Source organism: Seriola dumerili, unplaced genomic scaffold (genome assembly GCF_002260705.1).
Source record: "Seriola dumerili isolate Sdu_G_001 unplaced genomic scaffold, Sdu_1.0 BDQW01000432.1, whole genome shotgun sequence".
Lineage (NCBI taxonomy): Eukaryota > Metazoa > Chordata > Actinopteri > Carangiformes > Carangidae > Seriola > Seriola dumerili.
In genome coordinates, this window is record NW_019174687.1 from 4,485,255 (window position 1) to 4,511,822 (window position 26,568).

General features: G+C 41.4%; 1 protein-coding gene across 1 annotated transcript in view; it reads right to left on the reverse strand.

Annotated features, from left to right (window-relative positions):
- vipr2 (vasoactive intestinal peptide receptor 2) overlaps positions 1-26,568 on the reverse strand; it is a 67,327-nt gene that overhangs the window by 33,652 nt on the left and 7,107 nt on the right. The window contains exon 2 of the mRNA XM_022761832.1: positions 7,478-7,589. Coding sequence (XP_022617553.1) covers positions 7,478-7,589 — 112 coding nt within the window. The remainder of the gene's footprint in view (positions 1-7,477; positions 7,590-26,568) is intronic.

The following is a 26,568-nucleotide window of genomic DNA, read 5'->3' on the forward strand; positions in this document are numbered from 1 at the left end:
CTGGATTTGAACCCGGTAAGGACTGATCCTAAGCGCTCTACCAGGTGAGCCACCGGGGAGCCTGATGGGCCACATGTCAGTCACTATTTCAAACCTGTTCTGTCGTCTGACAACAGAAATGAAAATGTAAATGAGAACAGCTTTATTATGAATTCAGCTTTATTAAATACTGTGTATGTGAGCACAGGTGACACTAGGCAGGATGCTAATAGAAATCGACGCTGTCCAGCCTTGTACTAGGTTTTGTTTTTCACACTGAAAGCATGAACCATTTACTGTAAAACTAATTTTCAAAAACATTTAAAGTGTAGCATTTGCCAAACCGTACCTCCTCCCTGACTGAAATACTTACGTATGTGTAACGTAAAGCTGGTATCTGTACTTGTGAATTTGTTTTCAGATTAACACCAAAAATGGCAGAAAATTGTCTAGACTGCTTTATTCTGTATTATTCTGTGTATATCATATATGAATTAATTATTAAAAAACAAAAATGGTCTGAACTGAGTCTAAACTAAAAGCTTTGTCAGTGTTAATGGTCCAGGATTTAGAGCAGGAGTGGGAAAATTCAGCAGAGCTCTTTCAACCATATTGCATGATTTATCTCCATTAACTTGATGTTGTAAATGTTTGGACAATGTTTGTTCGTTGTTGTTGCGTTGTGACTCTGAGAAGAAGGGATGAGAACTCAACGTGAGGTAAACTGAGAAACCGCAAAATATCACTTTGAAAATATTGTGTGCTGTTAACATCTGTCCAGAGAATGTTATTGTGTATTTCTATTCAGTAACGCCCCACTGAGCTGCTTTATCTCAGCATAAACAGCTTATTTACAACAAACACATACAGCACAATAGGACCACAAAGAAACTTATACTCCTCATGGAGCATTTTCTTGGATTTTTGGCATTTCTGAACACCGTCTTTCCTAAAATGCACAGGAGACACGTAGAGTGAGTGAAAACAAACCCCGCCCCCCCCCATAAACAAAACAAACACACGGCCTACCAAAAATAGCTCCTCCAGCTCTTCAGCATGAGCCTTAATGGGTGTGAAAGTGCTGATGGCAAACTGAAAAGTCAACAAGGCTTTTTAGCGATAGATGAATTGAGACAGTGTGCTCGGTAAAGTGTAGCCCTCCTCCCCGACATCCCTGCAAAAGACATGCAGCCAGCAAGCTACCAGGGCATCAGAGTGTGAAGAGAGAAAAAATGCTATAAAAAGAAACCTATTAGTGTCAAGTTAAAAAAAAAAAAAGAAAGAAAAGAACACAGCCAGAGGACATGAGAAGCTAAACAAACCAGCGTGATGTATTCATCTGTTTTTTTCTGGCCTTTTTTTCACTTGGCTCCTTGAAATGTTTTATTCTTTAATCTCATATTTCAGGTGGTTTCAGTTGACAACATCATCATCGGGAGTGACTTGTGAAACTGAAAGTATTGTTGTCTCGTCAGGGAAGACGACTGCTCGCAGATGCAGAGATTAAACCTATGACTCTGAGGTGTGAGAGGCAGAAACCCGAGCGCCTGCACCTGCACCTGAACTAATCATCAATGTCTCCTCTCATATTGTCAATTCAGGTTCTGCACAGATCCTCATCCACACTGAAGCAACCGAAACGACGTGAAAAAGAACATGAGGATGTCATCATCTTCCCTCCGAACAACAAAACTGTGCATCGCAGCCAGAATCAGATGGTAGCACAGACACAGTGGGATCAATCCATAAAACCTCCATCCTGTTGCCTCCTGCTGTCCACGATCACTCACTCTGCTTTAACCCTTTGAACACTATTCTTCAATATTTTATTTCATGTTTTGCCGCGTCTGATTTTCACTGAATTAATTCAATTCAACAATGGGCCCATACATACTGCCAAGTACCTCGAAAAACTATATGAAAGCTGAAACTGCTGAAACTCAGCCAGTTTAGTGTAGATGTGATCTGAGTCACACGGTGGATTCAGTATTTGTAAAATACATTAATAAGGTTCAAACACTGGATTCATTTAAGTTCTGTTCTAAAGAGGCTGTTAGGACTTCCGGTATTTTATCAGAATATTTCCATTTTGGGAGACTTCTAATGTGAGAAACACACCCTTTGGGGCCCCTGAGGGTTTGGCCCCCAGAAAGTTGCCCCTATTTGCCCGGTTCATAATCCAGCCTTATCTTTTTCCAGGACTCTGCTCTCTGACCTTTGACCTGACAATTGGTCTCATATTGTTTCTCTAATGTAGGAACGGGAGCTTATACTGTAAATGGCCTGGACAGTGAAAATGCTCCATTACAGTCCATTAGACCAGTGAAAAGACTTTTATTAGGAGACTAGATAGAGAGGAGAAGTCAGTGCAAGACGGACATTAAGAAAAACCTAAGAAAAGGAGTATTAAAGATTTGCTAAGAAGACAGGAAAATAAAGAGGAAACGGTAGTTTGAAAAGGAGGGGTGAAAGTGCAGAGGTAAAGAAAAGGGGAGCAGTGAAAGAGAAGAGATTACAGAGATACAGAGAGGGCAAGAGAGGACGAGACGAGAGAACAGATGTCTTTGGGGTAAAAAAATGGAATCTGAGCTCACCGGAGCATGAGGAAACGTCCGTCTACCCGCTAAGTGATCCATCTTTTCTCTGTGCGCTTTCACAGAAACACTGAGGCATCACCGCCGCCTTTAACCGACAACGCACCAAATGCACAGCAGCACACATCTGGGGGTAAATCCCCTGTCTCCGCTTTATGGTCTTTTTTTATTCTTTATTCACTACAAAGTGAAGGCTGACTGAGCAGGGGACCCTTTATTCAGTGCAGTTACTTAAACAGACTGACTCTTTTATATGAACTGTACAACAGGATTCCATTAACCTTCAACGGCAGACCTTTTACTTCGCTGCATCAACAGTCATCACGTCCAACATCTCCTCCAGCCAAGGTTGTTTTTTCAACCTCCTGATACGACCCATGGGAGTGTCTCCAGAAATAGCGCCCCTATAGCAGCACTCGTACCAGACCTCGGTTGTCATGGTTACAATAATAAACACATGGACTGTACCGAAAGCAGCATACCTACCTTCGCCGCCATGGTTACTGTAATAACAGGCTTGCTTAGGTTTAGGAAAAGATCGTGATTTTGGTTAACATAAGTACTTCCTCAACATTAGACGATCTTTGTTGTCATGGTTACAGTAATAACAATGTGGTTGGATAATAGAAACAACATAAACTGCTACTTTCACATGGGAATCGAACACCGCTCTCCTGTGTCACAATCCTCCATCCACCACAACCTCCTCCTGATGTGGACTTTGTCTCTCTTTATGCTGCATCACTTTGCTCCTGTTATAATTATCATGACCGCTAGATGTCGCCTAGCAACAAAACGTAACAATGGGTCATAATAATCTGCTGCACAGACAACTTATGGGCTTGCAGTCTTCATTTTTGTCCGTCAATCACAGGTGTAGCTAATGACATTAATCGCTGCATTTGCTGAAGCGGAGTGCGCGTTAACTTTTATTTGTTCCACTTGTGTTTTGAACAGCGCTCTCCTGTGTCGTATTCCACCACAACCTCCTCCTGACGTGGACTTCATCTCTCTTTAGACTACGTCCCCGCACTTTTTTCTTTGCTCCTGCCATAATTACTACGACCACTAGATGTCGCCTAGCAACAAAACATATCTATGGGTCATAATAACCTGCTGCACAGACGACCTATGGGCTCATTTTTTAGGACAGTCTCTTTACTTCAAAGCGACATCCTAAGGTGTCCGCACACACCCAGTAAGTCAGCGGTGAGGAGCCAGTGGGGGATCATGACCTTGATGCTGTACTTAGAGATGATGTCTACACATAACAAAACTGGAACAACAACTCCATGTTGTAGCTTTCGTACATTCAGACCTAAGAGTATTAACCGAAGTCTAAACCTGAGCCATGTTTCCTGTCGAATCGAGCAAGGCAGATGAAGTCCTGAGGGCTTCATTCGCTCCAGGAAACAACTCGCTCTCAGAACGCTCTTACCAGCACAGTTTCCCCCCCCCCGTGAAGAGGATTTGTGCCATGTTATTTTTGCTCTACTTTGTGTCATTGAGCTTCAATTATCACAGCGGGGGGGGGGGGGGCACTCACAGTGTCCAGAGCTCACATCAGTGGAGGGGAAAGTCTGGCTTGTTAAGGAAGTTTTGCGCTTTAGCTTGCTGTAGATAAAAAGGATAGTAGAATGAATTTGTTTTTCATGGGCCTTTTACATTGGACATAAGACCAGGAAGTGTGCATTAAACATGTAAACTTAGCGTACACTACGTTTCAGAAGTAGATATGCATGAAACTTTAAGGAGGCAAAGGAAAAGTTAGCTCAACTTTCTCAGTTCAAACTCAGACTAATTGGATCTTGTATTGAGACCTACAGTATAGTTGTGCTGGGATAATTATGCACGCAGGGGGTTACATCAGAAACGAGCCTTTCCTCTGAGGAAAAAGCAGCAGCACATTTCATCTGCACCGCAACGTGTGAAAGTTTCCCTTCAAACTTCTCAACATCTGTTTTGGAAAACAGTGACCTTTCTCTGAGACGCTGATAAAGTCATGACTATTCATCTGTGGAGTTCACTTCATGCCAGGAATTAATCAGGGACAGCAGGTGATACACTGATCACCTTGACTATGGAGATATTCTGTATTGTCATGCTGCCCCATCACCATCTCAGCCCTTTAACCCTGTCCATTGTTGCGCATCACACTTTGGGTTGGACCTATCTACAGTCATGAAGAAACATCCCATTCTATTCATTTATAAAGCGCGACTCTTGGAGCTTCCGCACTACCTCACACCTCTTCTCTCATTTAAATCTACTTTGTGAAGTACACCATCCAGTCACTACTTAAGCTTCGATATCCGATAGATTTGTAGTATTAACTTAATATTAACCATGAACATCAGATCCAATGGGAAATGTTGTTTTTCCGGCAGTTTTAGTTCACAAAAAAGTCAATGGCTGACGACCTGAGCAAGGGGAACAATACTGAAACAGATGACAACAGACAACAACTTAGAAGATTCAGACACTGACTCCAACCTGCTAAGCTGCTAACAAGCTAGTCAAGGCTCAGGGTGAGACATGTTGGAGGAGGAGGGGGAGGAGGAGCCAGAATCACTGCTTGGTAGAGGTAAAGGTACGCCTGATGCAACGCTGTCTCTAAAACCTTTAGAATGAATTTAGTGACTCTAAATGGATGATGCTGTATTTTAAAACCACATCTTAAATAAATATTTATTGTGCAGTTAAATCCTACACAACAACCTTATTTAATGCTGAAATAAATAGACTGATAGTATTTATATGGCATTTACTGAAACACTTTTAATCATGTGGCGCTCGGAAAAGGACGTTTTGCTGTGGTCTGCTAAACAAGCCAGTAGCAGTACAGTGCACTGTACAGATATACATGCTCGCACCATGTATGGAACATAACAGTACATCACCAGGTTCACACTCTCTGTGTTCATTATCTCTGAGCTGAGGTCGGAGCGTATAAACACTGCTGGCACTGCTTACATTCCTGACTGTGGCAGTCGGGTGAAGAATGATCTGAAGTCACACTGTTTCAAGCAGATCAGAGCCAGAGAGCTTAGTCTCAGTTTAAAACCTCTATTTATTATTTATTTTTACTTCTCTGAAGCAGAGAGTTAAGCATGCTAATGACTTCATAACTACATGTGGGTGAGTGCTGACATTTCTGCTATTGTCCCACATATACGCCTCATTATTTTTGCCTCATAAGTGTAATAACTTGTGGACAGAGGTAGTTTAAACAGATCTGCTCCTTCAAAGGAAAAGTTCAACACTTTAGGAAATATGCTTATTCGTTTGCTTTGGATCGATATCAGTCTCATGTCATGTCTGCAGAGGCGGGTGAGTAAGAACGTGTTTAGTCAAGCTTAGCACATAAATTGGAAGCAGAGGGAACCAGCCGGCCTGGGTCTGTCCGAAGTTGAAAAAAAAAAAACAAACAAAACAAAACAAAACACAAAAAACACCTATCGGCACTTCTAAAGTTGTATGTCTCATGTTTTATCTTTACAGAAATGTAAAAATGTCTGCTTTTACAGTCTCACAGCTGTGACTCTGCAGTTTCCTGAAGTCTGTTGTATCGTTTGCAAGGTTGCCAGGTTGCCAGGTTTGGTTGCAGCTAAACCAAGATTGTCAGCACTTTTCTTTCTTATTATTTTTTTTCCAGAAACAGTTAGGAGCTATTCAGAGACTATTATATTTTGGAGAACAAACTAACAAAGTTTGTTGAGGAGAGAATAATCACTGTAGTTTGCATCCGACTGCTCCTGCTTTGTTCTTGTGTACGTTTGTGTGTTTCAATGAACATCCAACATGTAGCTGCTGCAGAGAGAAATGATAATGTGTGCATTTGGATACAATCAGGAGTCTGACTGTCCATCAGGCTGTCTATACATGGTCATGGTGGCTGGTATGGCAGAATTAGGGCTGAGTGATAAGACTTCAGCATCTCGATTATTTCAAACTTTTATCTGTTAACGATTAATGAAAGCCCACGTCATGCTCTCTTCAGATTCAGCAATGTGATTGTGTTCCAGGTCATTTAACAAATGTGTGGTGTTACCTTTGGTTGCTATCCATGTTGCATTCACCACTGATTGATGAGACCCAATCAGGAGGCGAGGTAGGTGTCTGGACTTTATCAGTCATAATAAGTCACGTAGCATCATCAGTTGTTTTTAATATCAAGTTGTGTTCCTCAATCAGCCGTGTCTGATCATCACTCCGTCAGTACTTTCATAGTCTCCCCTTATATTTTTACAAACAAGTGCTAAAATATTTACTGTTTTCTAACCTGCATTATTCAGTTCATCTGTGGTCCAGGGTTTAACCTCCAGCATATTGAAATTAAATATGAAATGATTCAGTGTATGTCATTTTATACACGAGCTGGCACCCTGCATAATGCTTTTGTATCAAGAACAAAGAGCGACAGATTTCTAAGACTGCAGATTGTGTGTGTTTAATATTAGTTTTGTCTGAAGTCAGTCAGGCAGAGAAATAATCTGATATTTCAAAATGAGGTTTAATCTGTCCTGTCATCTCTGGAGGTCAGACCAAGTGCGTCTCAGATCCAGATTTAGTCCAGGTTTGATTGAGATGGAATCCTTTCCCAGCCACATCACACGGGTTTCAATAAGAGAAAGTGACCTGAACTGGAATCTGTTGGTTTTTCATTTTGTGTAGAGAAACACAGCTGAACAGAATATAAAACACAGGATTAAACTGCTCACATCCTCACATGACAGAGGAATGAATATACTGCATGTATGAACTTTAATATATCCTTCTGTACATGTGCTCTGTGTTTCCTGTTTTAAGATCCAGTTCAGCTCCACAAAGTTTTAAAATGTCTTTCTCTCTTTCTCTAAGGAAAGTGTCGATTGTGACTGTAATTGTTTGTGAGTGATTGTGACCTTTAAGGCTGCTGGCAGCCTCCTCCTCCTCCTCCCTCAGCCGCCGCAGACACTCCACCTGGTCTCTCTCCACCTCCAGCATGAAGTTACAGGTGGGATGGCGGCTGTCAACCTGCGATGGAAGTAGAAGAAAAGAAAAGAGTTTACTGTATATGTTCAGGCCAGGTTTCCACATTGACCTTAAAATATTGTCACAACATTTTAGAGGCTGTTTTGCTTTCAGAAAGATCTGACACACGAGACTGGGTTGGGGCTGGGTTGAAGAAAATCGATTCTCCGATTGAACTCGATCTTCATTTGAATAATCCGATATCGATTCATAAAACCCAAGATCGATCTTTTAATATTTGTCTTTTACACTCTGCTGTGGATGTGATGAGATGCTGTCACAACGAGATCCCGTCAGGCGACTGTAGGTGTAGAGCTGCCGGTGCCAACCTTTGAAACGAGCCAGCAGCTCAGCCGTGCGCGTGAGATAAAACCATGACAGTCGGTGGCAAGTCTAAAGACAGATGTGTGGCTGCATTTCAGATTTAAAAACTATGAAGACAGTGAAGAGCTGGACAAAAGCAAAGCTGCATGTAAGATGCGCCAGAAGAAGCTGTGTGTACCTGCTCACCTGGGTACGTTAACAACGCACATTACATGTAATGCGTGTCAAAACAGTTGGTCATGTTAAGTAGAAAGTGCATTAATACTGCAATAACTGCTTTGAGTCCATTCGCAATGTAAACATTAAAATGGCAAATTCCCTGCAAAAAAAAAAAAAAAACACTTCAAAAAGCAGCAGACGTGTATCCACTGTGTGACTACACAATCCAAATTGTAGTGAAAGGGCTTTTGAAAACGGTGGAATGGGAAAGGGAGGAGAACATCGCCCAATGGCAGGCTTATACCTAAGGCCTACATCCAGTGAGTCAGACTATTTACAAGGTAACAACAAATCCCAGACAATATTCAAAATCCTATTATAATGACAACATCCAAACAGACAGAACTGTATGGACCAGTTAAGGTTTTGGTGAATTCTTGCCAGTGTCAGCTCTTTTCCTGCCCAAACATCTTTGGGAACCTGGGATTTTTACTATGCGTGTTCCTGTGTGTGCTGAAACCTTCTCCCAACCTCATTAACGGTACCACACAGAGCGATTAGTCCCAACGTGAAACACTGTTATTAAAGTAACATTACGGTTCAGCCTCAGCTGCTATATGTGCAGTAAGCTGTGAGCTTTTGCTGTTGGCTTCGAGAGGAGAATAAAGAAAAAAATCTGCAAACTCTATAAACCTATGCCAGCGGAACAAGGAGCATCTTAATCAGTCTTGATCCCCTCATCAGGATGCAGAAGAAAGCCCTTCAACTAAACAACTACAGCACTCCCTCAGAGCAGCACAACATGCACAAGTGGCTGCAATCAAAGGAGGTTCCCTCCCTTCCCGGAAAAACTTCATATCTGCTTTTTAACCTTTATATATAATAAATGATACTTTTATTTATTTGTAGATGTATATTTATTCTTTCATTTGTCTGTCTGTGTTCTGTTTGTATGATTCTCAAAGGAAGAGAGATATTTCAAGCTGATACACAGAGGAAAGTCAAGGTTATGACTGACAGATGAATACAGGGTCAAGATAAGCTGCTTAAACCAACCAGCCAACGCTCGCTGCCTCTCTGCCTTTATGTGTGTTTGAGTGTGTGTATTAAACCAGGAGGAGCAGATGAATGAATTGTGTGAGCCACATAAATCTTGCAGAGGAAACACTGAGACCCTGCTAAACAACACTGAACCAACAACAAACCATCCTCCACATTTTTGAATATTAATGTCACAGTGTGTATGCGTGAGTGTGTTACTACGTGTGAGTGTGTTACTACGAGTTTGCATAACTTTAAGCTGCCGCAGCTGCCCGTGATCACACCACATGTACGGTCCAGTGTATGTGTTCCACTGCCAAGTGTGTGCATCCATCTGTGTGTGTGTGGACAGATAAGCCTGTCATCTGATTTAGGTATTAATCATGGACTTGTGTAAACAGTGTAGTCTGGTTACCTCAACGTTGTTGGTACATGGTACAAGACCAGAAACAACATGTTTTAGTTTTTCCAGAAAGTTTAATGCTTAGAAAAATGTAAAGTCTGAATCTTTGCTGTAGTAGCTTTGTTTGTTGACGCTTTTATCCAAAAGAACTGACGAGGGAGGGACACCACTAAAGCTTCAGTGAAGTAGGGGACCTTGATGTAAGGAGGTTCCCTCAGAAGAAATAAGTCTTCAAGAGATTCTTGAAGATAGAGAGGTGCAACATACACTACCTCCTTGGGTCCAATTATCTGCTCGCATGGCTTCACATATCACTGCTACGCAGATGACACCCAACTATACCTGTCGTTCCCACCAGATGGCCCCGCTGTCTCTGAGCAGATCTTGGCCTGGCTCTCTAACATATTCACATGGATTAAGGAACGCCACCTTCAAATCTCTAAGACTGAACTCCGAGTCATCCCAGCCAATCACTCTCTTTATCACGATGTCAACATCAAAATCAACATCTTCATTTCTGACCCAACCAAGGTTGCAACAAACCTGGGTGTCATGTTTGATGACCAGCTATCCTTCCCTGACCATGTTGCACCCGTCTTCCGGTCGTGCCACTTTGCAAGATGCAACATCAGAAAAATCAGGGTTTACCTGACCCACTACAACGCCCAGCTCTTGGTCCCACTGCACGGAAGCTTTAGTGATGTCCCTCACTTGTAAGTTGCTTTGTATAAGAGCGTCTGCTATATGAGTAAATGTAAATATTAATAGAGAGGGGATGCACCTGCTCTGATCGCATTCAGCAGCTTGTTCCACCATCGGAGAACCACTATTGTCTTATGTGCAGGGATGGTAATGCCAGACGACATTCCTTGGAGGAACACAGTGGTCAAGAAGGAGCATAAGCCTGTATGATTGAGTTCAAGCAGGTGGGTGCAGACCCTAGACTGTAAATAAAGATGGATGTAGTTGTGACATCACCCACAGGTTTCTGAAGAAGGCTGTTCTGCCATCTGCCATCATTATGCCAGTACCTGACTCTCATGAAGGAGGAAATTAGCTACAGAACAAAAGCGTTTTTTGTACCAGGCTGTAATCACGTTTATTCCTGCTGTAAAGTTGGACATTTTAACATAGGAGTCTATGGGGATTGACTCAATGTTGGAACCAGGCCATTCGAAAAAGTGTGGTTTTTGGTACTTCCATGTTTGCTTCAGGTTTCACCCTCGGAGATTGCCACTTGGTGCAGACGCAGAAGTTAGTTGAAGGCAGTGAGGACGGCTGTGGAAAATACTAATGTTGCTCTATCTGTGCTGAATCGGTAAAAAAAAAAAAGCCACTGTTAAGGTGACACAATTGAACCTCAGTGTTGGGTTACAGTTTGTTCTGGCGCAGATGATAGAAAATCAATTTTAAACAGTTAGAAAATAATGCTGGGAACACACTAGATGCATTGCATGAGTGGGCGGCAGACGTCGCCGAGTTGCTGCGAAGAAGCATGCATGTGTATTCACACCGGCTGCGTCTCTGCTGCAGTGCTGCTGCTGCTGCTGCAGCTCTGTCTCTTATATAGAGTTTGCAGGCTACTCCAATGTTGGATTTCTTGTCATTATAAATTAATTTCTGATTTATTTTTTAACAGCAAACATCAGTAAAGTGCCACTGTCTCCACATGCAGCTGCTAAAATGGTTAAAAAATATATCAATGGTTTTTCATGTCTGTGTCATATTCAGATTCAGCCTAGACAGAGAAAACTATAGTGGAAGGTGTCAGTTTTGCATCATGTGGCTGGCATGATGTCAGTACGACATCAGCAGGTCTTTTCTCTGTCTATTTCTGATGGGACACACGAGAGGCCGAATCTCTAAGATCACACAAGACGAGAGACGTGTCTCACTCAGCCAGTGTGTCCACTCTAACATGTTAACATGGACACTGAAATGAAAATCAACACGCTCCGTGGCCACCACGCTCACGCCACGCTTCCAGTGCTGTGTCCCTGGCCTAATCCTGTCGGTCCTTACTGATGGACAAAATGTTTAATGGCAAATCAGTTTCCAAACACATCTTTGGCATTCCTGTTCTGCCATTTCTTGTTACCTATCAGTTTGCATCCTGTTTACGACCAACACTAAATTCAGGTTTGACCACAGTCTTCTCCTTACAGTTTTAGTTACCTGAACTAGAATTTAATGATAGAGGTGACAGATCAGAAAACACTCAGGTGAGTCTTTCTTTGTACTTTAGGTTTGAAAACTTGTAAGTTAATTTACTCAGTTTTCTTGCCAATAATGAGATCAACAGCTTTTGAAATAGTTCCCAGTGGACAGACTCCTCTCCGGCTCATCACTCACTGAAATCCTCCCAGACAGACTGCGGCCCTTTATCCTCTGGCACGGGGCGAGGCTGGCTGTCATCAAGACAACACGCAAACACACACACACACACACACACACACAGAAACATACACGCAGACACGCAAAAACCGTTAGCCAGAAGTGGCAGCTGAACAGCAATTATCAAACACCAAAACCCATTTATCCTAAAAGTTGAATAACAGATCAAGTTTTGGCTTTGGCTACAACAGTCACAGCAAATCAGCCGAGCTGAACGCGACTCAGACTGACGGTGCAGATGAGTCTGTTTCCTAACACGCAGCAGAATTTTGTGAAATTCATCAGGCAAGATGACTAAAACTAAAATGCAACACTTCTATTTACTGCGACGGCCTGGAGGGAGAAGAGGCGAGGGGAGACAAGGTTGCACACACACACACACACACACACACACACACACACACATGCACACAAACCACCAGCTACTGATGTACTGATTTGGCGATTTGCAGGTAAAAAAGCATCAAGACTTTTCAGATTGAAACTGACAAGAGAGAAGAAAAAAGTGAAAGTTTACTGAATTTTTAGGTTACACATGACAGTTGTTTAAATACCATTTACACAACTATATTTCAGTGTGAAGCATGTATTTTAATACATACAATTCTGTTGAAATAACAGTTCATGTAACAAAGGCATCTGGAAAAAAAACAACAACTTACATTTCAACCAGATTCAACTCGGTCTGTGAGCTGCTTACTGGGAAATGTCAATAATGTAAAAATGGCAGACGTGTTTGCAAATTCACTTTGTAACATGAAGCAAACAGATTTATGAATGCCACAGCCTGCACTTCCTGGTCCACTTCATTCATTGACTCTGCCACGCCCCCGCTCCACTCTGCTCCACTGCAATCAGGATAATCACACACACCTGATTCCCATTGCCTCTGCAACTATTTAGTCTCCAGTTTTCCACACACTCACTGCCAGGTTGTTCTTGGTTGTTTCCCATGTAAGACTTTTACCCATTTGGATCGCCCGTCGCAGACTCAGCGTGTCTTTGATTCTCCTTCATTGCCTGTTCCCTGGTAAACAACCTAGTCTTCTGAACCCGACCTTGAGACTTTGCCCTGTGTTTTTTTTTTTTTTGGTTTCCGTCTGTGGTTGTTGGTCGTTGTACTGCTGCAGCGCTTTGAAAGTGAGTCACTGTATACTGCCGTTTCCCCGTGGAGAAACATTGTGTTCCTGCCTGTGCCATTTTCAGCTATCGATTCCTGCCTGTATCATTGCCTGTGGTGTGTTGCATGTGGGTCTACCGCCGGTCTGTCACAATGAAAATGCATACTGCTTAAAAGGAATCCATGTAGTTCACAAAGGACTACACAGGAAAAACGGCACTCTCCAGAATCAATGCTGAGTGTGATGTGTTCCCTTGACCAACAAAAACCTGGTCTGAAGTCAATTGAACATTGTCAAGATAATAAAATTCATCTACATTGATGGGTGCACCTCCCCTGCTCCGACAGAAATCTGTTTCCACTGCAGGGAAGCGTTCTTTCTTACTCCCTGGAAAATCCACTGTTATAATACCAATCCACCAAAGTGCATGCACACCTGGCTTTTATAGGGAATGGCAGATGGCACTCTGATTGGTTTATTGCACATTGCACTCCCATAATTAAGAGATGTGACGTGTAGTGCCACGCCGCCATTCATTCTTCTTGTATAGCACTTTAACATTAAGAAAAGTGCTCTATAAATCAAGGTTATTATTATTATTACAGGGGCTATTTGTAAGTTCTCTCTGCTGCTGAAACGTGGTTTCTCGCCGGGAGCAAGTAGTGGTGATTGTCAAGAGCTTCAGACATATTTGCGTTTACAATGCAAGGTACTAATACATCCTTTTGAGCAAGGTTATGTCGTTAGGGCAGATTGAAGGCTATAGTGAGTCGCTATCGGGCCGAGGCTAGCTAGGTGGCATGCTAATTTCAGCCGGAAGGACGTGATGGAGACAAGAATTAACAACGGTGTTGCTTTCCACCTCTGGAGACAGCTGTAAGTAAAGGAATGAAGTTTGTTGCTGAACTCACAATGTTAGCTATGCAGCAATAGCAACATTTACAGATATGGCCTCTTAATATTTATATGTTGCAGTAAATGATAGGCAGGTGAGAAACAGAGGTGAGTACACATATGAAATTCAGCTGGGCTGTAAGGAAAGGACAGACGACTTTTACTATCTCTCATGTCTTTCACTAAAATTTTACTTTTTACAATCAAAAACTGAGTTTTAACTGTGTAGCTGAAGAAAACCAGTTGGCGTTGGCAGTGTATGAGCAAAAAGTGTATGGTGATGCAACACTGTGCCCTTTTTAAATTATGCTTTGTATACAAAGCAAACACATGTAAGAGCCACTGATTACGTTTTCCTACAACAGATACTTGCTATTGAGCTTTGTACATTCACAGACTTTCTAGGACAAAGTTATATGAACTCAGGATGTTGTGATTGCATGTTCAGCACAGTCAGGCTTCAGCATGCATCAGACAAATAAAAGTGCAGCTTCACTTCACGCATCAGCTGACCAGAGAGCAGTCACAGTTTGAACTTCTCTCTCTCTCTCTCTCTCCCCAGCTCTTTATTCATTCTTCACACTACTCCCACAACTCAGCGCAACACCTTGCCTGTCTTTGAGGAGAGACTCTCTGAAAGGCAGTTACCACCTTAGTAGTTGCGAAAGACACAGAATGACTGTGAGAGAGATTGAGGAGGCTGGAGGTGGGATGCAGCCAGGAGGAGGCTGTTACAGCACCAGAGTGTTGAAGGTGAATTCATTTTGGAAAAAGGCCATGTAATAAACAACAGTGGAAATGAATTCATTTAAAAGAGAAAATATTGTGAAAAAACTTGGCTGTTTTAATATCTGTCCGCTGCAGAAATGTCTAATGGGTTTGTTTAGTCTGCTTGTCGTGGTCGTATTAATTTAATTTGCCAAGTACATTTCTTTATTTGGAGCGAGATGCGTTTCTGTCCAGAGAAGAACAAAGAGGACAAATGTTCAAAAAGTTCAATTAACTTCTTTTTTTTTTTTTTTTTTTTTTTTTAATTGTCATTCTGGCTCAAACACCTTCATCAGGCCTCATTATGCCAGTAAACATGATTAAAGGACCACATTTCCTGTCCTGGGGCCACATACATAAGTGATGCATCCACACAAAAACCATGAGTACGTCAATATGCAGAGTAAGCCGAGACGCGTAATTTAACATAAAATAAAATAACCAACTCCGTGGAGCTTCATTCATTGTCATTAATCATAGTTAAGTTCTGCCGTTTACACAGAAATAACTGTTTGTGCTCGATGTTTCCTTCAGCATTGTTTAATATCCTTACTTTACATTTGGAGTGATTGTACTAAAGTAAATTGATGCATGTTTTTACCTCAGTTTCACAATCCATTAAATGGTTCTTCTTTCTCATCCTCCTTCTCTGCGCCTGATCACTTGTGGTGGAGACAGTGGGAGTAGACTCCCATGTTTACAGCCTGGTACAAAAAAAAGCATTTTGGTTTCTACGGCTAATTTCCTCCTCCATGACAACTGTATGTCATTTTTATACAACAAGCTTTGAGTGGCAGGTGGGCGAGCGTATACTTGCCACAAGCCAGCATGCACGAAGTGTCAGCTTCACACACCTCTGCTGTGCCACAGAGCCATCTCGTACACTGAAATACTGTCACTGTCTGAAATATTGATGGGAAGTTTGTGTGTGTGTGTGTGTGTGTGTGTGTGTGTGGTGGGGGGGGGGGGGGGGGGGGGGGGGTTGCCATTCCTTTAACAATCCATATTTTTTCCCGGTAAAGAGCTTAAAGCTGTGTCTCATATCTGTGAAGCAGAAGACAAAGAAATTCATCCAATTTAACACCGTCAAGAACCGAAAAATGTAGATGTCTTTCTTTAACACTTTGTGCCGTTTTATCATAAAGGTTCTGTATAAACAAATAATGGAATAAATTTATAATAGCAGGAGCATTTTTAATTAAGAGCCTCCCTTCAGTTGATGTCTGAGCATTGGACATGCTAATGAATCAGTCTTATCACCTTCTTTCCTCATGCGTTTTCCAGCTGTGGTTTCATTCGGCGGTGACACACACCAGTGGCTGCCAGTTGCCATCAAATGAGCTTTGGGGATGATTGTGCTGCCTTGAGTTTCCTGTTGACTGGACTGGATGTTACAGCACAGGCTGGCTGAGGAACAAGTGGGTCCAGGCCATAAACTTTTAGTGTAAGTCATGAGTGGTAGAGGTGTAGGAGAAAGGTACTTTCACTAGGTACCTGCGACCCATAGGTCGTCTGTGCAGCAGGTTATGACCCATAGTTACGTTTTGTTGCTGGTCGTAGTTACTTATGACAGGAGCAAAGGGAAAAGCGCGGTGACGTAGTATAAAGAGAGACAAAGTCCACGTCAGGAGGAGGTGGTGGTGGATGGAGGAATACGACACAGAAGCGATGTTCGATTCCCATGTGAAAGCAACAGTTTATGTTGTTTCTATTGTCCATGACCGTTCGACAAAGTTAACCACGTTATTATTGTTACCGTGGTCGATTATGGTACGTCGCTCGATGTTGAGTCCACGTGTTTATTATTGTAAGCATGAAAACCAAGGTCCGGTACGCCTGCCGCCATAGGGGCGCTATTTCAGGAGACAACAGAGGGTTGAGAAAAAAACGACCTGTATGGTTGTTCAGCTTGGAGGAGGAGTTGCAAAAATGTCTCAGAAAAAGAGCGTTCATCGTTAGTTTCACTCTTCACTTTTCTCCTCAGCGGTACCAAATCCACCTTGGTCAAACTTGACAGCTTCTCTCCTCCGTCCCCACAGTTTGAGTGTCATCTTGACAGTACTTCATGCTGTGAGTCACATTTTACCGTCTAGGCAATATCAATCGTCTACGTCTGTCTCTTACGTTGAACAGCACTGCTACGAAATCATTCCCAGAAGCCCTTCCTTCCACAGAACTACTCCGCCAGCAGCGTCAGTGGCTTCCTGTTGAACACTCCTCACCTTGAGACTCTGTAACCCGGCACCTCTGTACCTCTCAGATCAGATCTCCTTCACCCTTCAGTATCCTTAGATCCACCTCCACCTCCACCTCCAGGCGTACTACACCCTCTGCTTGCTTGGCTACCATGAGGTTCAGAGCCTTCAGTCGTGTTGTCCCCCCCCCCACTCCCCCCACCCCACCCTCTCCGCCTCTGGAACTGTCTCCCACAAGGTTTTTGTAATGCTGACTGTCTTCCCACTTTCAAACCCTCCTTAAAGCACATCTCTTCAAACTCTGCTCTGAGTTTTCTGAACAGGTTGGTTGCAACCTTACTTACAATTGTAACTGTTGACTATTTGCCATTGTGTTGTAGTTGTTTTTGAATAAAATGCATTATGATCATTATTACTGCTCCACAAACATAATAAGGATAGGAATAATATCTGCACAGCTGCACGAACGCAAGTAACGTGTTTGTCAGTAGGTTTAACAAAAGACAGACAGATCAGGACCGATCCAGCCAATTACTGATGAACAGGTTCAGGCTGTAAACCCAGATGATTGTTCCTGGCCCCTCGGTGCTCTGTTAAAACTCTGTGCGCACAGTCGTAGCCATGAGCAACGCAAACAGAGCAGGGATTTTCTGTGACCAGTGTCAGGGATATTTTGCAGGTGAATCACACCTCTTGGATGCTGCTGTTTTCTTTTGAGGATGAAACTTTTTTTTTTATGATGTGGTTGAAGAGTGTCCGTCTAAATCCTGTCTAGACCTCCCAGCGACAGATTCACACTGACATCCTCTCAGATGGATATAGAAATATACAAACTATCACAGGAAACTGTTTATTTTCTTGCAGAGCTATTCAGCTGTAAAAAAAAAAAAAAATGTACCCAGTTTATCATAGAGCTAAATGTGCAGTGTAAGTTGTATAATGAGGTCAAAAGAGAATAAATATGAATAAATATTGGATCATAAAGCTCCTTGTCAAGACAGTGAAAGCTGGATGCTGATAATTCATGCAGCTCAGTACAGAAATGACAACCTGTCTGGGTGGTGGAAGAGTCAAAGACACACCTGCATAGATGATTAGGAACCTGGATATTGTTAGAATCATATTATTTGGGATATAAATACCAGATTATATTCTATATCATATCCTGAATATAATTACAACCATGGTAAAAGAAAACCTGAGCGAGGTGCATGTAAAAGTTCACAGAACAGAAGGTGGGTGATCTGGATATATAGGAGCCTAAAGTGGACTTCAAATCTTTATGAACTAAAACATTTTGGATTTTAAAAGGTGGACACCGATATTTTCCAGATGCAGTGTCCTTGAATTTGAAACTATGAAAAACAAAATGAAAAAATACAATTTGACAATGAAAACGTTACAGAACAGCTGAATTATTTAAATTAATAGAAATGTTTCAGGTCTTTTCAAATTAATTGGGGAGCGGGGAAGTGCACGTGTTTCCTGCATTTCTAAAATGTTTTCTACTTCTAAGGTTTCTTCTTTGTGAAGTGTATAAAATTGTTAAAAGAGGAAATTAAAAATTCTAGTCTAGTCGATGTGAAAAAGGGACTAGGAGCATCTCTCCTTGCAGCAAAGTGGATAATATGGATGAAAATAACAGGTCAGAGACGAAAAGGCAAAAATGGGAAACAGAAAAGTTCATGTGGAGCAGATTGAAAAGGTTAGTTTGACCAAAAAAAAAAAACTTTCAAGTTTAAGCTCCGCTGATTCACAGTGATAGGATTTTTAAAAGGGTACACCGGATAATTTCTTTCACTTTTCATCCTCCTCTTTCTGCCGCATTTGTAAAAGAAGCACACTTAAAAATGTCCTGATCAGAGCCAGATGGGATCTGTTTTATGGAGACGAGGCAAAAATCTTTAGAAAAACACGACCTATAGCTCCAACTATCATAATTTATTTTGCACCAGGAGTGTCAACACATCACAGCCATAATCCAATCAACTGTATATTTACAACTTACTAACCATTCCAGACTCGTTACCCGCTCGGAGCTGGATCACACATTTTGCTCGAAAATGTTTACTTTCGTTTAAGTGTCATATCCTAATACACAGAACTGGGCATGATATAGATCCTGATCTGTAACCAGTTTGATACGATGCGATCAAACTGCAGTTATGAGCATGTATGAAAGCAGGATCTGCGAGAGGAAAAGCATGAATAGTGAGTTTTTCAGTGAAATATAAATGGTATGACTGATAATAATTTGCCTTAGGATCTGTTTTATTAGTTTGATATCAGTTTTTCACTGCTTGATTAATAAAGTTTATTACAACCCAGAGTTTGATTGTGTTATGGTTACGTTTGTTGTCGGTCAGCATCCATCATTTTAGCAAATGCCCCAAAACTACATGTTTATGTCCCTGTGACAAAGCCCTCTACTGGCTGTAGTGATTATGATGCGAGCAAAGGAGGAGGTGATGCCACTGGATAATGCAAGTTCACAAAATATGTAATAGCTCTAGTTTTTTTCTATAAATATGTATGCAGAAATATTACACATTATATATCTAAGGCTGTGTTGGAAAAGTCTTTATAAACTTGCTTTTTTAGTGCTGACTAAACATGACTGTGTCATATTGAACATGCGCTGCATGTTTACTTCGAGGAAATGAATCATATTCGTTACTGGGGATAAGAGGCTTAGTAAACCGCCTCGAGTGTAAATGTTTTATCAGACATCAACAAAAAGGCGACTGTATTCCTGTAACAGATCCCCACAGGGAAGATTTCATATAAAAGAGTTCACAGTCCTTATCAGAGCCAACGTGTTTGTGGGCAGCAAAGCCTATTAGCAGACAGAGCTCGCACAGTCTATCAGATTACACAGATAGTGGAAAATGTGGTTTCCTAATTTCTTTTATCGCAGTAATCACACAGCAGGGGAGACTTAGAGCACCATGAAGCTCCACTCCCTCCAAATGCCTCACATTCTCTCTAAATTCACTTGGAGAGACAAGTCTTATCACAACTTCAGCATCTGCTAACGCAAATGAAAAAAGTCATCTTTTCTTACTGAGCAATTTAGACCGGGCCTGTTCAAGGTTCAGTGCCTTGCTCAAGGGCAGTCTGCAGGCAGGGAAGCAGCACAGGGAAGGAAGACTGCTGCTTGTTCACTTCTCCAGCTGGTCCTTTGGGTAACAAGCCTGTTATTCTGACCTTCGGGCCACAGCTGCCCCAAATCTCAGTCATATAAATAAGTTGAAACTCCGTAAGGATCCACAGAAATGACTGTTGACCTCAGAGTCGGCCCCGAGGCCCGGCCCCACCCCGGCTTCGCCATCTGCTGCACGGTTTTGCAGTCACTCTGTGAGTTCAGTGTAACGTCCTCATCATGTGTCAGAGCGAAGCAAACTCACTGCACCTCCCGTTACTGTATCAGCAATGCCACTGGACAAACACAGGGTAGCAACCAAAATGGCGTTTTTAAATCCAAGTTATGATGTTATATTGGTGAATATTTCTTAATCTCATAGCTGGTAAATTATGTCAGTGCTACAGCATTGCCCAACAGTGCACCCCAACTTTTCAAATCATCAAACCTCTATGTTCATCTTTCACCAAACTGAAAAGGTTTGGAGACAACTGCTCATATGATCTTCTGCCCTCGCTATTGTACAGCTGTGACAAGTCGGTGGAGGAACACAATAAATTCTAGAGGCTATATATACAAAGGTCCCGTGTTTCCCTCTTCTCCCGTGTTTTATTTGAAGTGTTGATCCATAAGAAGATATATTTGTGGTTTTAAGAACCAAAAACCATCTGAGTGTAGTTTTACATCTCCTCTCTCAGGCTTCTCTCTGGAGCTCTAGTAACAACAGGTCAGTGAGCCAATCAGAAGAGAGGAGGCTCTGAGCCTCTCTTTATACTATATGGACGTTTAGGGTAAACACAATATAAACAAACAACATTGGTATGGATCCTTTAGATTTGCTTGTACCAAAGATATGTACTGACTGAGACATTTACACAGTCTAAAAGTAACTCACTCGCTTGTGAGTCAAATAAATGTTATTGTAATCTAATGATGTATTATTTTATTTAATATCAACAAATCCAAAAATACCAAAACCAAGAATGAACTGACCCTTCTAACATCTGCGCCCTGATACATCTTATTCCTCTGAGCCAGAGAGCTCCATTGTTGTCCAACAAGCTCATCAGTGAGCCACACTGTTCTACTGGGTGACACATTCATTCATCACCATGCACACACACACACACACACACACACACACACACTGTAGTTTATTTAAACTCAACCCCACACACACCATCCTGCTGCCCCAAATAATCACTAGAGCACCAAGTGTGGATTAATACGCCGCTAAAAATAGTCCCCAACAAGTGCACTTTCTCCTCCTGATTGAGTAACTTCTGCTAAAAACTACGGAGGCAAAATTCCTACACCTTTTGTTTTAAATGAAACTACGTGTTAGTGAGCTCTTTTATAAGAGTTTGCGTCATCAGAAGGAACCACTGATAGAGGCGTGGGGGCTTATACATACATGGTAGGGAGGTTGGAAAGCATTAAGAGATGGACTAACACATTGCTGGCGTCGGTCTTTTTGTCAGATTTAAGAAAAAAAGAAAAAAACAAAACAATAGAAAACAGAGTTTGGGACAATACACAGTGCTGATCCCATTTAGGGCTATTTAGCTGATCATCTTATCCAGTGTGATTTATAGTACAAAGAGTCCATGAGTGGAATAAGCCAAATATAAACCTGATTATAAGAACTACAAGACGCCAACACCAAAGAGAGCTGGTAATATTTTTAGTGCCTCTATTATATTCTGCTGTGTTGTGTGCTGGCCTTAATGGAGGCGAGTGTTTCATCTCATCTCGTTGTGTTAATTTTTATGCTCCACAGCAGAAAAGCAGCTGTTGGTAAGCAACTGCACATGAGGAACCCACAGCACAATGCTTAATCATAATGGGTTATGCCTCGCCACGCTCTGTGGCCTAAATTCAAAGACCACATACAGCTTTCTACAGTGAGATGAAAAAACAAAAAAACATCTACTCTCACTCAAATTAAATCAAATATACAGTATGTGTATATGTAAGCCAGAAGAGTAGATGAGACTATCCCACATATATCAATGTATTATATTGACATATGATACTTAACTTTTATTGAGCCATTCAGGCATGTTTGTTACTGTACTTTTACTTCAACTGAGATGTAATATTATAGTATATATATAGGCTATTACAGATACCGAAGAAGGCTAATATTAATCCCCTTCCTGGCCCAATGTTAAAAAGCCCATAAATAACTAATTAAACGAATTAATGATATGATATCTCTATAAAATCACTGGTGTCAGTGCGTCAGTATTGAAAGACGTGGATACCACCAGTTGGTGATCATAATCAGGAAAGTCATCTATATTTGACAATAATCAATTATATATATTAGAAAGGCTTTAATCTATGCCTTACCCTCTCAAAAACCTTCTTATAACTTATATTCAGTTTGGTTTTTACTACATGGCCGGATGTACAGTGAATTATTCATACTGTAAGTGCACTAAGTCCCGGTGGTTACCATTCATTTCTTTCATCTCATGTTGCCCTAATTTTGACCTGATACAATATCATAGTGTTATGTACACATCACCATGTCACTTTAAAATTAGATTTTATTTTCAAACAAAACCTTGAGCAAACCTTAATGCAGACATGAATCAGATTTTTCTTTTTTTTGAATGTACCTTCAATCAAATGACGACGCACAATGTGAAAGCTGTTGCTTGTAGTGACAAAACCTGGAGAATCGCCACCTAATTATGTCTCTGCAGAGCTTTCACTGTTTCGGTGTTTCTGCCAGCTACAGCGGTGAACTACCTGGCCAGAATCAAAAAGAGGGATTTTTTTCCTCAGGAGTTGGTGGAGCCCGCTGGTTAGAAAATACTTCAATTTGCTAACATGGCAGCCGAAACAACTTTTATAACGGGATAATTAGTCAGGGCTGTGTGTGTGTATGTATGTTGTATTAGTGGCCAATAGATAAATAAATGAGCGTCTGTAAGAATAGTACAGTATTTTCAGACAGGGGATGGTTAGCCTAGCTTAGCCAAGACTGAAAGCTGAAGGAACCAGCCTGGACAGGTCGCCAGTCCGTCACAGGGCTGACATAAGGAGACAAACAACCACCTATGGGCACTTTAGAGTCGCCAATTAACCTAACGTGCATGTCTTGGGACTGTGGGAGGAAGCCAGAGTAAAACCCACACAGGCACAGGGAGAACATGCAAACTCCGCCCAGCAAACAGAAATGTAAAAATGATAAGTTATGTGTAGTAAACAATTCTTTATGACTCTTCTTGGGGTTTGATTTGGACCAGGTTTGACACCAGCTCTCATACAGACTCACAATGCAATTATCACAGTAAGTCGATTTAAAGTTAATCAGCTTTATGCGGCCTAATGTTACATCAATAAGTCGTCGTAGAGAGGTTGCCAGATTTGGTACCATCCCGCTAAGTCACCTTTACCAAAAACCTGCGCTCATCAACTGTATCTGGAAAACCCGCACAAGTCGGAGACACTGTACAGTAACAGAGGGACTGGGCTGACGAATAAACTGTTGCTGGTAAAAAAAAAAAAGAAAAAAAAAAGAAAAAAGCTTCAATCCGTAAAACAGTCAACTGTGTAAAGCGTTAGCCATGTAGTTCTACATTAATCTCAACCACCATGCAACACTTTAAAAGAGTTTCACCTTTCCGAAGTTGGTAGAAAAACTCTCTCAACCCACAGAAAAAAAAAAAAAAAGTTCAATCTTTCCAATGAAGAGAAAAGATGTTGGAGTTTTCTACACTGCATTAAACTGACTACAGGAGCCTGTATCACCACATACCCTGACAGTGATAAACGAAGACATTTCCATATGAGAGGGAAGGCGTCCGCGGCTCTCTGTTCCCCCGCTATGTGACCACCTCGAGTCACAGGTGACTCATCCAATTTGTTTCCCTGAAAACACCAACAAGCATTGCAATTATCGCTCAGCACCGTTCATTAAACTGCACCTCACGGCGTCCGGCTCGTTAGCCTTCGATTGTACTTCACTTGTACGATGCCTCTGCCGAACTGATAAATGTAAATGTATCCCTGACGTGACAGGATGGGTTTATCCAGCCTCACACGCTTTGATGATTACGGCTTTGTTGACGCAGCTTTATGTTGCTGTTTCATATATATCACTGACTGTCCACCCTGGTTTACAAAGTAGGATGTGATATATTGCTACAAGAAAAGATGTGTGACCGCCAGGTGAAGCATCAGTTGTGTTTAGGTAGCCAACTGTCTCCATTTTGAAGCTGTTAAGTGTGTTTGCATGTCTAAAAGTCTGTGAAAGCTGTTTTTTTTTTTCTTCTTCACATTTTAGTGAGATGTTATGGCAATAAAACTTCAAAGTCTTGTATCTTATGTCTATTTGGAGAAATGTAGGCTCGGAGCAGCATTCCAGTCTCGCTTTCCTTTTTTTTGTAGTTTCTTTTTAGAGAGAGGGTGTGTGTAGGTTTGATCACTGCTAGAGTGGGAGTTGAGATTTTATATACTTTTGTGCTGATGCCTCGTCATTCAAATTCTAGGATAATGTAAGCAACTTATAGGATGAATTATCGCTCCGACTGCGCTGCGAGCATAATAGTGTGGGTGTGGTGTAGGTTTTTGTGGATGCCGAAGCTTCCTGTTGATCCCTCTGGAGGTGGACATACCTGCTCTCATCCCCCCTCTGTCCTCTATCAGCCCTGCCAGCTCTCTGTGTAGGCACTCTTTATGAGTTAATACCACAGGAGACGCTCACAACAGATCCTGTGTTTTGGAAAAAATGCTAAATTCTTTAAGGTGAAATTGGGTTCATATTCCATAAAATGAAAACTGGCATTTGAAATGTTGAAAGAAAAATTTGAAAGTGTAAACTACTGTACTCAAAAGTAGGATTTAGAGCTGGAAGAGGAAATCCAATGTTGTTTAATAATCAAGACGCTACTGTTGGTGTTAAGTTCGGCTTGCAGTTAATCGAAGTAGTTTCTGAGCTCAAACTGAGTTTTGGTAGGTCCTATATTGTATAAATTTACATTTCCACTTTATTGATTATAAATCTAGGTGCAAGCAGATCTAGGTGCTGTATAAATAATGAAAGTATTAAAGCTCTCAGTCCACAGAGAAATGCACACAGCATGTATTCAGAAACTGCCGTCAGGACTTCTGGAACTTTGTGATGTCATGGCCATCCCAGATCCACCATCCAACATTTGTTTTTGTTGTTTTAACTTTATTGACAACACAACACCAAGTGGTCATTCCATCACTGAGCTAGTTACAAGACAGAAAAATGTAATTTCACATCCATCCCAAGGATAGTAATATTAGAGACCTAAAGTTGTCTAAAGTTTTTTTTTTTCTGAAATACCAGAATATTTTTAGTCTTAATTTGATCGTCTGTTTGGAACATTTCATCACCATTTGCATTTACTGATTACTTTTACCAAGCTACAGTAGTAAGCTACAATCCGTTACCTGTGGTTGGCCTGGCTGTACATCATTCAGAAAACAGTCAGCCAATCAGAAGAGAGACTCAGCATCTTCTTATGGATCAACACTTCAAATAAAACACAGGAAAAGTGTAAAATATGGGACCTTTTGAACTGTTAATTTAATGAATAAAACAGGTCCATAACTCTTTATAGTGTGGAGGTAAGAAGCAACTTAACAAGCAGTTGTGTATGTAAGATAATGTATGGCTATGTGGAAAATTTCCATGTGGAATATCTCTATTTATGTTAATTAGGAGTTAAACTAGCCAATCCCAAAAATTAGCCTCCGTACTACAATTTGGATGAAAAAGTTTGACTCTCTTTGGTCCAAATGTGAAGATTCAAGGTGTTTCGATCTGTATATTTCACCAGGTGTGAATGTAAACTACAACCTAAAGACATGTTCCAAATAATCTAATAAATGTCCTGTACCTGTTTGTAAGGTGAGGTGCTCCACCCACCCCGACAGTACCCATCAATATGGACTACTGACGATCAATGACCGCACCCAACCCAACACATAGATATGAACATCTACAAAATCTTGAGGGACCAAACTACCAGTGTGAGGTCGTCCACAGTCGACTGAAAAGGGAGCAACACTGTATAAAATCTACATCACATATTGAGGGCTTTAGATGCTTCTCTCTCATTTTAATAATATTTTGGTCCCATCATGGGGAAAAATGCACTACCAATATTTATGTTTTTCTGACAAATAATGCCTGTTCCTTGTGGGAAGCAAATGTGGAGGTGGTGTGTTGTTGTTGCAGTCCCCACTGCACATCCTTGGACCAAGATGAAGAAAACCAACCCAGAGACTTAAAGGTTAAAGGACGAGTGTGTAGCATTTAGTGTAGCATCTAGTGGTGAGGGTGCAGGTTGCAACCAAATGAGACCCCCGCCCTCCTAAACACTACACACAGGTCCTTTAATGGGTGATTACTGCCTCTTGTGTTGTAGTAAATCCTCACCAAAATATACTATACATTATAAATATACTGAATGTTAAACTCATATAATCCAATGGAATAGCTATTCTTACAACTGAGGTTAGATTTGTATGTGAACCAGCCTTTACTGAAAGA